Source organism: Tetrao urogallus, assembly GCF_951394365.1.
Source record: "Tetrao urogallus genome assembly, chromosome: 4".
In the NCBI taxonomy this organism is placed as follows: domain Eukaryota; kingdom Metazoa; phylum Chordata; class Aves; order Galliformes; family Phasianidae; genus Tetrao; species Tetrao urogallus.
In genome coordinates, this window is record NC_136817.1 from 53,131,739 (window position 1) to 53,145,637 (window position 13,899).

The 13,899-nt window shown below is 36.9% G+C and overlaps 1 protein-coding gene across 1 annotated transcript in view; it reads right to left on the reverse strand.

Moving 5' to 3' along the window:
• Nucleotides 1–13,899, reverse strand: part of STIM2 (stromal interaction molecule 2) — a gene marked incomplete at both ends in the record, with an annotated part of 60,182 nt that overhangs the window by 2,114 nt on the left and 44,169 nt on the right. Inside the window, 7 exons of the mRNA XM_079534972.1 lie at nt 2,492–2,730; nt 3,002–3,102; nt 3,286–3,453; nt 3,959–4,136; nt 5,055–5,232; nt 7,277–7,392; nt 8,064–8,175. Coding sequence (XP_079391098.1) covers nt 2,492–2,730; nt 3,002–3,102; nt 3,286–3,453; nt 3,959–4,136; nt 5,055–5,232; nt 7,277–7,392; nt 8,064–8,175 — 1,092 coding nt within the window. The remainder of the gene's footprint in view (nt 1–2,491; nt 2,731–3,001; nt 3,103–3,285; nt 3,454–3,958; nt 4,137–5,054; nt 5,233–7,276; nt 7,393–8,063; nt 8,176–13,899) is intronic.

The window sequence follows — 13,899 nt, forward strand, 5'->3', positions numbered from 1 at the left end:
GAATTGATGATTCAAGAATTAATGTGAAGGGACAAACTATTATCTTCCTCACCCAATTTCTCCTTCAGAAGTTGATTAAGTAGCAATACTTTTATGTAAAGAAACTACAAACCTACTTTCAGGCAAGCTGTTATCAGCCTCATATGCCTCTTCAAAGTGTCCCACAGAATGCATCACTTTGCTTAAATAAGACTGTTCCTGGTGTTCAAGATCTTTGTCTAATTCAGTACACCGCAGATCCAGGTATTTTTTTTGTTTTTGGTAGCACAAGCCTTGTTTTTAAGAACAAGGATGCCTAGCCCTAACAAAATGCTTTCTTTTTTTTTATATGCCAGTTTAGCAACCACTAGATTAGTTTCTCTTCATGGAATCTCAGAAAAGGTTCAGTTCCTGTTTTCAGTGCTGGAAGTCGCAACTTTCACAAAACAGCAAACAGCTGCATCTTTATCAGTACTCAGATTTCGTGATCTACTGGGCTGAGGGATAAAGAATGGCTTCAAGTTCCAACATAACTATTGCCATGTAACTCAAACTTTTGATTTTACTTTGAGGAATTCCCTACTGACCTGAAATGCAGGTATTAACAGCTCAGAAATAAGGTTTTGCCACTACAAAGATATGTCTATGAAACAGAAACCTGGAAGTTTACTGAGGTGAAACTACAGAATCCGTTAAGGAAACATGTACTGTGTGTCCAGGTCAATTAGATGCCATTCTACTTGATGGTGTAAAAACCAAGACTGAACCATCACTGAGAGGAATTACAAACATTTTGTTTACTTGTAGGTGCATACACGCCTACATTAGCGTAGGGATTATGAAGGATTAAGCTATGACAACTTAACATTTAGAATTTTCAAGTACAACTGAAACACACTATGTTGAGGAACTAGCAGAACCTTAATCAGCCAATGAAAAACCAAGTTTCACTACCCCTTTCTTATAATGACTTCATTCCATTCTCAATCACATTTTTCCTAACCCCCTTCTGTTCTTTAGTTCAGGATTGATTAAACAGATCTTAAGAAGAGATCAAAGGACATCAGGCCAGGTAATGAGCCCAGACCAGTAAGCTCAGTAGGTTCATACACTAAAACAGTGCTGCTTGCAACTGACCTCTCTACACATTGCCTTTTATCAGACATTTTGCTTCTGTCTTTCCTAGTGTACATTTGTCATTTTTGTCTAAAGGATGGGAATTATTTTAACCATTATCAACCTGTCACATAATTTTACTACTCTTGAACTGATTTCAGCAACATCATCATATTTTCTTTCCCTGCTCCCAAAGCATTTCCAATTCTGAGATTGTTTTCTTTTATTATGGTTTTTTTCCTTGTTGTTTGTTTTTCACTGAGTACAAACTTTAAAATCACTTCCATGAAAGCAGACTCGTGCCTTACCAAAGCTCAGAAAGCACATTTAAAGTTTTTTGTAATATTATTGCATCCATTGATCATCCAAGGAATTTGTTCATAAGGTTTAAATCAAAGTCCTCATGGTAAAGATTATAGAGACAGTATTCTTTAGAAAGTGATCAGAACTTGCAGAAGAAAGTGTTACAAGGGTTTTCAAAGAGGCCTGTAGAATACATGCAAGAAGGCTGGTAAGATCAGAAGGAAAGCGTGCCCAAAGCATATGGATTGAAACCAGCTAAGTGGCAAACAGTCCCACTATGCAACTTTAAAACACTAATTCTAATTTATTCAAAGAATTCCAGCCCTAGAAGAAAAACATACATATGACGAATGCTTTCTCCATACTTAATATTTAGCTTGATGCTTCTTGAACAGCTACATGGGAACTCATCTTTTTGAGCCTAGTTAATCACAAGTTCCCTGAAAAAGGCTCATGTTGACATAATGACTCAAGATATCAGGGTGGTCTGAATCCCCAGTGTATATATTTTGATCATAGTTTAACCAAAGCTGGATCTTCCTCCCTCTAGCATTTGGCCTCTGTGCTTCACACTGAAACAACTCAATGCATCTCAACATAAACGTTCTCCCTAAAAGCTTCCCTTGGACAACAACAAGAATTTCTTTCAGGCACTGAAGAATGTTTGAATAGATATGTATCACACTGCCTCTCAAACAAAGGGTAAGATCTACCCAGTAGCTGAAGGGATCCTAGGCAAACACCATCCCTGTCATCAGAAAGAACACGTGCACTAAGAGAAATTCAACATTATAGATAAATTGGAGCTTAGACAAAACATGCAAGTACAACAAGCAGACTTTCAAAGCCTTAGCCTTTGAATCCTGCATTCCCCCTTCCTTCCCAGTCTCCAACAGTGAGAGGGAATAAAGGCTTTACTGCAAAACTTCATTTTCAGTTTATGCAAGTCTTGAAAGACACCTGAAAAAGTTACCTCAAATTTTATTTCTTCCGACTTTGCTACAACTCTTATTTTTAGCACTCTCCTCTTGCTTGACTTTAAAATCCCATCCCTCCAAAGCTTTTCCCTTTTTTTACTGAACTTAACACTTACCATGAAACTGTGAAACTATTGGAGGAGTATCTTCATCTAAGTCATCAACTCCCCCTGCAATTGGATAAGGAGGAATGGAAACTCGGGGCATAACTACCCAGCTGTGATCAGAGTAGAGAGAAGAGGTCAAGCTTGGTAGACCAGAATTGTGTGCTATTTGAAAACCACAAATCTTCTCAATCTGTTGCCACCGATAAAGACGCTCCCGCAAGCAGGTTGTCAACTCAGACAGTGCTTTCCTGAAGAAAAAATCATACATTTAAAATTACATTTTTACTGACAAAGCAACACCTGTGCAGTCATTCTAGAATACCTCAAGGTTCATTAAGACAGTCCAAATATTCCCAACATCGATGCATTTTAACCTATTCACATAAACATGCAAAAACACTAAGTTCCATAACTCTGATTCAATTGTTCCAGGAATTCACAATTCACTTCCCTCCAAGAAAAAAAAAAAAAAAAAAAAAAACACAAAACCAAAAAAACACATTCTGGTATTAGACTTACTTGGCTTCAAGGATTTTATGGTCCACCTCATCCAGTGAAGAGCTGTGTGCAACATGTAATGTTCCAAACACAGTGCTTCTCTTCTTTTTTATCTTTTCTGCCTAAAAAGCAGAAATGCACAAATTAAATACATAATGCATACAGCAATATACATGCAAAATGGATGAACAGTATAAATCAGCTCAAAGCAGAAAAGATACCCACACACTTACCTGAGAACTTTGTATTTAACGTTAAATTTATTTAGCAAAATATTGATCTTTACAAAACAGTGAAGTCATTACCTCATCTTTGGCGATTGCTAATTGCATTTCAGCATGCTGTCTTTTGATATTGTAATATTGTACTTCAACTTCATGCGTTAACTGAAGCCACTTCTGCAACGCTTCAGGAACAGACCAATTACTTCTCAACTCAAATTCCTTCTCAGCCTTTTTTAGAGCCATGCGCACCTGACAATCAAAAAGAAAGCATCACGAAGATTATCATTAGAACTGACAGTAAAAGAATGTGAAATACAAACATCTTTTTATCCCACAGCAACACTCAGGCTTTACAAGTCTTTTGCAAGTGTCACTCCCTCTCTGGAAGTACAGCAAACATTTCTGAAACTATACAAGGGCTGCTCTGAATGTTATTATACCTCCTCCTACACTGGTCCACAACATGCATTTGACCTGCTACTACTAAGAAGAACAAGACGAAGCCCCTAGTTCCCAGTAAAACTTCTGTAATCCTGCTCCATGAATCTAGTTACATATGCTCTTAAGACCATAAAGTTCTACATAATAAAACACAACTGAAACTATAATGACAATTGACAGACTTTTGCTTTAAGTACTTTTAGACTTCTCCATTCAAATCTAGTATTGGAGAAAGACTGTTTTAAACAATTCCAAAGTTCTAATAAAGCAAGAACCAAATTTAAGTCAGCATTAAAATACAGTTTGCAGATACCTGCACCAGCTCCTCCTCTGCATATTTGAGCCTGCTGAGCTCACATTCAGCTCCCTCCCTCAACTCCCTTAGGCGATGAGCTTCACGTTTGGCATCATTGATCTCATCCATCATTTTGCGCTCCAGATTTTGTTTTTCCACAGCTACATTTCTATTCTCTTCCTGTGCTTTCTCAAGCCTTCACAGTTGAACAGAAAAGAAAAAATGAGAAAACACACAGCATGCTTGTTAGAAGTTACCATCCTCCAGAGAAGAAAGTGTTTAACATCACAACAATACAAATTGAATGGATACAAATTGAAACAGAAGACTCTCTCTGGACACCAGGAAGAACACTTGTGCTGTGCAGGTGAGCAAGCATTGGCACAAGATGCCCAGAAAGGCTGCGGAGTCTCCCTCCTCAGAGATCTTCAAAAAGCTACCTCGATGTGGTCCTGGGCAACCTGCTCTGAGTTGGACTGAACAGCCTCCAGGGATCCCTTCCCACCTCAGCCATTCTGTGACAATAAAAACTGAACAAGCCACATGAATCTGCGGCATCACAATGAGATGTTCAGAGTGTCAGACAAAACACATCAATTTCTCGCTGAGCCTTCACTAAAGGTAGTAAGATCAAAGTATCAGTTTCCATAGAAAATTGAGTTACAAACATACCAAAAGAAACCTAACAACTTTCATAACACTAAATAAGCAATATAATCAGTCAGAGTTTGATTCAATCTTAAAAGCTAAAAGTAGATGAAACATATGCTTGTGTTCTCACTTCAACATATATCAGAAAATATAGATTACAAAGTTAACTAATTATTTGAAAATAACAATACCTACTTCTAAATTAGTAGATAAAGACTGAACCACTATTCTCTACTCATATCTTAACTTTCTATCACAATTTCAAGTACCCAGGAGCAGTATCTACCCAAATCCCCATCAGCACTGAGATTAGTTTCTATTTATAAAAAAAAAAAAAAAAAGAACAAAATGCAAAGGAAGCTTAAATTTTATTATTTTTTTTTAACAAGTATAAATGATCTGTATCTATATTTTACCTCAAAAGGAAATCAAGGGCAACATTAACTTTTTTTTGTTTTTATACCTTTCCTGCAAGTCAAGAAGACTTTGTTCTGCTGTCTGCAAACTTTCCAAGTCCTTCATCATTTTTGTGATGTGTTCTTTTGAGGTTCTGTTCTGTGTATATGCAAACCAGCAGCCTCCAAAACCAATAACTATAGAAACTGTTAATACAAAATCCTTCATCCAGTTGTGAGGGGGACCTGTATAGAGCATAATATCATTAATTACTTCACATATACAGAAGTCACACTAATGAGTTAGTAGGGTTTTTTTCTGTGTGTATGAATTGCTGTGGTGTTTTTTCCTTCCTGCATAGTATAGGCTGTGATTAAACCTGATGTTAAACAGAATAATAACTTAAAGTATGAAATGAGTAGTAATCTCCAACAACTGCAGTTTGTTTACCATGCACAGAAGAAATTGTGTTCTAGTAAAATCTACATAGTTTATGCTAAAACATATTACACTAAGGAAAGTTTGCTGTATTTTTACATTGTGTAGTCTACATCTTTTTTAAATGAGAGCTCTTCCAGTTACACTTTGCCAGGTTCTTAAGACTTTTAAGTTATATTTGACTAAGTTCTCTAAGTCTGTGCCCTCTGAAATATCCTGTACTGAGTTGAAAGGGCAACTGTAATAAAAGAGATCTTTATAACACAACTAATAGCAGCACTTTTTAAAAGCAAAATCTCAACTGTACTATATCCAAGATACACGTACATTACTTAATTCTTCTATAGCCACCTGAACTTTTATAAAACAATCTTACTAAAACTCTTAAGGTAACTCTACCCACAAAACCAGCAGTTTGTTTCCCAAACAGAACACTTGGTTAAATCACTACAATATATCTCATGCAGCACAGACTCCATGCTCTGCCAGCATCACTATTAAGTGCTTTGTTCTTTTGGTTAAAAGCAAACATTCCGATTTTAAAGCTTAACCAGATCTGTTCTTTTCCTCTCTTCAGATTACAGAGAAAAACCTTACAGCCATATTCAAGTTTTCATGTTATGCTACTGGAAAACACCTTGCAGAGTGAGGGTTATAACATAACACTGGAATGTCCTGCAAAGGGAGGTGGTGGAGTTGCCATCCCTGGCAGTGTTCAAGGGGCATCTGCATGAGGAGCTATGAGATATAGTTTAATTTGTGGTAGCAATGTAATGAGAAGATGGTTGGACTAGATGGTCTTACAGGTCATTTCCAACTTGTGATTTTATGATCCTATGTAAGCGTTAAGTATTTTGATATCAGAAATCCCTTTAGATATGCCGCTTTTAACATTACTGCAGGTACAGAAGCAAATGTGTCACAGTTTATTAGTTGAAGTAAAGCCCCGTAAAATAACTGCATTCATTTTAGGGGTAAGTAGTTTCATGAGCAACTTAACTGCTTTAGAGAACAGAAAAAAACACTTTTGCAGTATTTTCACAGCTAAGCAAAACTAAGTGTTTCAAGACTGCTACAACAGAGCAGTAAGCATTAAAGGCGTAATTCAAGTGTTTTTCTCCCTGCAAATCCCCAGCTCAGATCTGCCAGGTGAGCTCAGACCCAATCTGTGATTCAGTAGTCTCTTAACTGATTACCAAGCTCTAAGTGCTAACTAATTAAGGGACACCTCTTATGCATAGAAACAGAACTGACTATAAGTGTACAAGCAAGCATGTAGACCACTGATGAAGACAAAGTCTGCATGAGCCAAAATGAGTTAGATGCAGAACTGCAGTATTACATTCAAGTGCACTTCAACTTAAGTCTGCACAAAAGACACTAGCATCAGATATCACAGAATCACAGAATTGTAGGGGTTGGAAGGGACCTCCATAGATCATCGAGTCCAACCCCCCAAACGATATGGACGATCACCATCTCCCACTTTTTTCTTTTTGGGGTTAAAGAATGATGCCCACTAATCTCAGCATCCCAGCTTGCACTGGAGGTAAACCTAACATTAGCTAGGAGTCTAGAAAGCACAGTCAAAAATATTTAGAAGACATCACAAAAGCCAACTTGCAGTCTAGAGGAGACACTACAATTTCTATGTAGTCTTTAACACGTATGTGGGCCTTTAATCCATCATTCTGACAATATTTTAATCAACTGTCCAGTTTTATACTGCATGTCAAGCAATCAGTACACCCACAATAAAAGTAAGCTATTTTACCTACAGAATCAAATGTCACTGGACATTCCTGCTGTTTAATTTATACAATAAAAAGCCAAGGTAAAAAAATCACTAACGTGTAAGAGGTCCAAATAAAACAACATCCAAGGCTTTAAGTTGAAGTTTCTGTCTATGGCTCCGGTCAATTATCTTCAGGTGAGAGATCATGAAAGCATGTTCATTTACTGCTATCCTGTTAATGACAAAACAACACATTACATACTTCAACAAGCTGTACTCAAATCATTTCTCAAAGAAAATGCACCCACACTGTACAGAATTTTTGTTATGTGGATTAAGGTCATGCAATCAGATTAAGAGATACAATATGATAATCTTGTTATGAAAAACAACGTGGCTAGGGAAGAACAATCAAATCATAGTGCTACCCTTTATGGAATATTCATAAAATGAATCCATCTGGTGTAATTAAAGGCAATGATTTGTCTAGAAACTTCTGGCAATTCAAAATATACACAATACTCAAATGTAGTAAATACGCTCAAGAAAATGGTTTCCACAGATAGTTCTGATATTTACCCATGCAATACATTCAAAGTTGTCCAAAAGAAAGTGAGCTAACGTACAGATAATTATGTAGTCATTGATAAAAGCTTCAACAGAAAAAGAGATAAAACCAAGATAAAGGAACAACAGGAAGGAAACTATAGCTAGAATTACTTCAGTAGAAAAAAAAAAAAAAAAAAAAAATCAGTCAGCCTTTAGAAATACCATGGCAATTCTCTTTTCTTATATTTGACCACATCCTAGTTAGTCTTCAGGTTCATGCAGTTGTTCCTACATAACAGCTAAATCAGCAGTCTACAGTGAATCATTTGAAACTAATTCACAAGAAGTACTCACCTGGGAAGTGTTGTTCCATTGACATTGCTCTCCCTAAAATTCTTTTCATACTGGGGCAGTTCAACAAATTCTGACAGCCACTGAAGAGTGTCCTCTTGAGTCCAGTTATGAACTGAGAGAAAAAAAGGTTGATTAATTTTAGCAAAAAGCAATAATAAGGCATTGCGGATAAGCAGTAGAAAAAAAAAAATCAAGTTACAGTGAGCATGACAGTTTAGCCAAAAAGAACTGCAAACAAATCAGTATTCACATTAACCAATGTCACAGCAGGTGCTGTAGCAATAATTTAACGTACCATATCAAAACCCCTCCCAGGAACCCGCTCTCATCTTCATAGAGGCTTTTGCAAACTAACCACAAAAAGGGGAGCAAAGAAGTGAGAAAGATGGGAAGAGTGAAAGAGAATACTGAAAGATAGTGGATACATAACAGCAAAATACATGAACTCCTTCAAAAGTCCAGGACTTCTGTATTATGTGCAATGGTATTCCCACTAAGAAAAATGCTTAAATTGATTCAAAAATCTCAAGTATATAATGGCAGGAGTCTATATAACCTGTCACAACTATAAATGCTCTAAAGTAAATAAAGAAATATTAGAAATACTATCCATAGATTTATAACCTCCAAACATTTCTGGCCATCACAGTCCACCTGCCCCAACCTAGAGCTTCACACCGATAAATTCAAAAAGCAATTTCATAGTTTCATACCCCATTTCTTCCCTTGCTTTTGCACCAGACCTTTTTTTCCAGGTGTTGATCTTCAGACTCCATTTTGTCATAATACTCTAAACTTTGGTAAAAGATAGTTCAACTCTATTTACAGATTGTTTTTGTATTGCAAAGGTTCTTAACTGTTTCTTTAGTGGGAAACCATCAGGTTCACAGGTTGTTCTAAGCATCTTGAAAGGTTAGTCAAGATCATCCCAGATTGTCCTTAACTGCACCCCAGAAGTACTACACTCACAAACCAACTCAAAACAACTGCACTGTTTGGATTAGACAGCAAAAGTCATCTAAAATAGCTAATATACACTAGACACCTCGTTATTGACAGTACAGAACATGCAGTTCTGGAAGCAACAGTTCACCGAGTTTGAAATGGAAAAATTAACAAGTTTCTCTTCTCCTGAAAGTATTTTGCAATCATATTGTTAAAATCAAACTGAAATTGGTTCTCGTTTTTAATAAAACTTCAGTGATATTATACGTTTTATGGAAGAAATACAATTACTGAAGTTGTTCATAATAGACTAAGTTACTTTTGCTCTACTGCAAAGACAAAAAGATAGCCTTCTTCACAGAACACTGAAGAAAGTTCCCAAAACAATCTAGTAAGTTATAATGGGGAAATAAGTCACTATTCATTACCCATCACTGCACCAGATACCTCCATTAGTACAGAAAATCCATAGAGCAGCAAGGTCTATCTGTTCTTAACTAAAATGAAAACTTGTACTTACTGTGATCTTCTCATATACTTTCCCATTTACAAAAACAGAAGAGACTGCTATTAGCAGTTATACACAGGTGTGCCTACTTAAATGACCTCTCTCAACTTTAAGATTAATCAGAACATGGAGTCAACTCTTATTCTAGCATTCCATATTCTGAATCTGTCCACAAGAAGTTCAGCTTTGTTTGTTAAAACAAAGGCGTAAGGAACAAACATTTCTCCTTTTCATAAATATTTCCTCTTTTGACCTTCGACACCAACATACTGAATCAGAATGAAGAGTAGTCAGAATGCCTGTTTCAGTTCTACAGAAACCCATGGCAAATTAGCTGTCTGATTAGAAAACTACAAATCACACAGTGAAAACTTCCAACTTTCATGCTTGTCTAGGTCTATCAGAATCTTATTTCACTTCATTTTATCACTAGATAGGCTAGAATCCTCCGATTCAAGAAATACCTGGCTTTGTGTTGGTTTGTTTTTTTAATTTATTTGCATATAAACACTACTCAGTCAATGTTAAAGAGAAGATAATTAAGCCTGAGTCTTGCAATTTAGACAAGCAACTAAAGTCACACATACAATTTATTTTTCCTGATTCCAATAAACAGTCCTTTTCATTAAGATTATTTTCCCCCAGTAAAAAACAGAGATGTGAGAAAAGTCTTTTCCAGGAGTCAACAGCTTTCCGAAAGTACAAGAAAAATGTTAGAGTAGTTCCAAGGGCCATTCTCTTAATTAAGAGATTAAAAAGAATAAGACAACAAAGATTCTGGGGAGGGGCTGATCCAGATGTCAATAAGAATGGCATCTAAAGCAAAGTAAAATACAATATCATGCACGCGGTCTGGCTAAGTCCTAAACCTCACAGTCCTTCCATTTTTATAAACAGATTCTTGCATCCAAGTATAGACCAGTATAGCTAAGGAAAAACACTGCCATCTTTCCCTCACATCTTATATGAAAAGCTGTTTTGCTTGATCTTTCATCCTAAACTGGTTATGTTCCCCCTCTCTCAACATGTTATCCATAGACAAAAATTTAACTGCGGAACAAGCTCCTAATTCCCTACAGGATCTGTCAAGCATATCCACTTGCTCAGAAGCAAGTAAGTAGTAATTATCTGATTAACTGATCCAGTGGCAAACAAGTACAGCTGTAAAAGAGGATGTGCAATTAACTAATGAGTGAAAGTAATCCGCAGCTGGAAAAAAAGGCACACAGACACATTGCTACCAAATCTGAAGAACTGTGTGGTGTTTCTATCCCTACAGCAGGGAAAAGAGGATTGTAATAACCTGGAAAGGATAAAGTGACAACAATCCATGGACTGAACAATGAAATTAGGAAATTTTACACATCAAGCTTAACCTTGAGAAAAGGCACTTGAAACCTAACTCATTCATGTTGGGGAGGTGTTAGCAGGGTTCAAAGTTCCTCTGCAAATAATTAGTAGCATAAAAATAAGATGCTTTCAGAAACAAATTGTGCAGAAAAAAACAAGTCCAAATCTGATAGAGGACAATATTTTCAGTACACAGGAAAGAAATTATTCAGTTTTTAGAAGCGTATAAACAGGAAAACATTAGGATAAATGAAAAGTAACAAAACTTTGATCACATATTCTCTCTCCTTAACATCACAAAGAGCAAGCTAGCTGCCTTAAGTAACACAAGAAGGTACTACCATCACACCCAAACTACAGGGCAGACTGAGATATCATTTAGGCTCTAAACGAAGTACACTTGTATCCCATATGAAGCTCAGTTTCCACATTTAAAAACTGCTTCCAAAATACACAATTTCTTTGTAGAAATTGTCAGATTTTTACCTTTTACTTTCTATGCAATAGTTAGTTGCTTTTAATCTCTGTGTTTTATTTAAAACCAACAGAAAACAGCTTTCAACTAGATGGCAGAATAGGGGGTGAGGGCAGACCAACAGACTATCCTGGGAAACCAGAAACAAGCATTCTATTATAAGGAATGTCCTCAAAGCTTCCTTTTATCACCATGGAAGCTTCCTTCAACTCAGGAAGAAATTCCTTTAGATACCTGTAATGTTTGAGAGTATTAATGCAGAGAGCATAATACAAAAACAAACTGCAATTTAACTTATTTTACAAAGTCAACCTTCACGCTAGGCAACTTACTCCAGATTCCAAATGATGCTGCACAGCAAGTGTTCAACCCAAAGCGTTATCCTCCACAAAACTACTTCTATGTTGAAATTGTTGTATGCCTGCTTGCAATCTATTTCTGCACGAGTGACATTCTAATGCTAGGTCTGTAATGCATGTGGGGCCTCTACTTCCCTTTCCTGAAGCACCACAGCAAAGCCCTGGGAAATTCATTTACAACAGCCAAAACATTCAAGCTTTCTTTTTATTCACGTTTTCGTATAGAAGTCAGAAGGATCGCCTGACCTGTCTCCAAAAAGACCTTACAACCAGCATATAAATTTATCCCTCAACAGCATACAGTAGTGAGAAGTAAGCTGGCCTTCATTCAGCAGAAGCAGCAACAGCCTGCTGAAACACGATACAGGAGAACTGATGACATGAGTGTACTCAAAGTCAAGCAGGCAGCTGCAGTTCACCTCCATCAGCACTGCCAATTAGAATGTGACAGCTCCAAGTGTGCTGAGGGAGTGACTTTTACTTATTTTCATCACCCAGAAAGAATACAGTAGATAGCAAATGGAGGAGTAGCAATTGAACGACTCAAAGTTAAAGGCATATGGCACTAAAGAGTAATCATAGTAGGCTTTCGTGTCATACCTATTTCTACAAGTAGCTATCTTGAGAGACAGCATGTCAGCAACATGCCTTGGGCAGGCAGGTGTAAAAGCCACAGTGTTCACACCCCAATGCAGCACCTACTCTCTAGACTTGCTTCAGCTGTTATTTGCTTATTTTGGATACCAATTTCAGTGTTTCTTTTTAAAAAACAGCTGTAAAAACACACTTGAAAGTAAAAGGAGCAAGATGACCCTGTATAAAGCTGTTCCTTGCTAACCCATATTCATTGCTCACTAGGAGAACAGGCAATAGATACTTTTATTCATGTTAAACTTATTACAAAGCACAGTTCTATGGAGAGGCAGCTGTAAAGTAAAATATTACAGTATCAGACCCAGTACTCTTACGGGCCTCCAAGACAGACCAGAATACATACAACAGCAATACTTTACAGTGAATAGTGAATGGCATTCATATTCTGAAAACTGAAAACAGACTAATCAGGCAAAATCACAATACAGACAAAAAAACCAAAGTGATTCCATATCAAGCATGAGGAAGGACTCCAAGGTTTTCACTGTAGCAAGACCTTCAGCAGCTGCATTATGTGAAATACTGTGCAACCAGTTCTTACAATTTTTAAATTAAATTTAAAATAAGTAAATGGTGACCCTATCTTTCCAACAGTGTAGCACTAAAAGCACAAGTTTAATTCCCCCTCGTGCAGAATGCCTGTCTGCAGTACTGTACCCTCCCGTTCCAAATGGCATGCAGCCTTACATAACCCAGCCTTAGCTGGGTGCACACGTGCTTCCAGCCTCCAGTATTTAAAACTTGAGACAGAAAACGAATTAGAAAGTGCAAGGCAACCATAACATCTTCATGGCATGCAGTTTAGTCCCAGCTGCTGCAACAGCACTTGTGAAATATTACCTCAGATTTAAACAGGTGATCATATATAAATAAAGCCTTTAAAAAAAATCTTTTCCTCTAATAAAGAAGGTACTTCAGGTTATCTTCTTTTAACACAGAAGAGCTCGAAAGAAAAACATACAGGACAGGAAAGAAGCTTTTGTTTTTTTATAGAACAGTCGACACGATACACTCAATACAGAGTAAACATCAAATAAACCATAATGGCAAAAAAAAGGTTTGTAAAAGTAGCTTTTTATAGAATTTACAATTAATCTGACAAAAGCAAACTGCTCATTAACTCCAGGTTTGACCAGAATAGATCTATTTTACTACAGAAAAAAAAAAAAAAAAATCAAGCCCCATGGAGCAATGCTACAGTGCCAAGAGTATTAGCACCCTGTCCATTCCCCAGGACACATCAGAGAAAGGATACCCAGCTGAAGGCTCCTGCCCTATTTTTACAGGCTCCCTTACTACTGAGGCTGCATGCCTAAATACCTCTTATGATAGTAGCCAAATTTACATAATCTTGGTCCATTAGAGACAGAAAAAACCTACAAAACATGACTGAGCAGAAACTACAGAGCAAGTTCATCTTCATCACCTCTGCTGCACAGCTACTGCCTCTTAATGACCCTTGTGAAAAAAACACACTGATTCTTCACCTCTAACTCAGCAATAACTAAGCCTGATACTTGAGAATAGATGAAGTACTCAGCACAT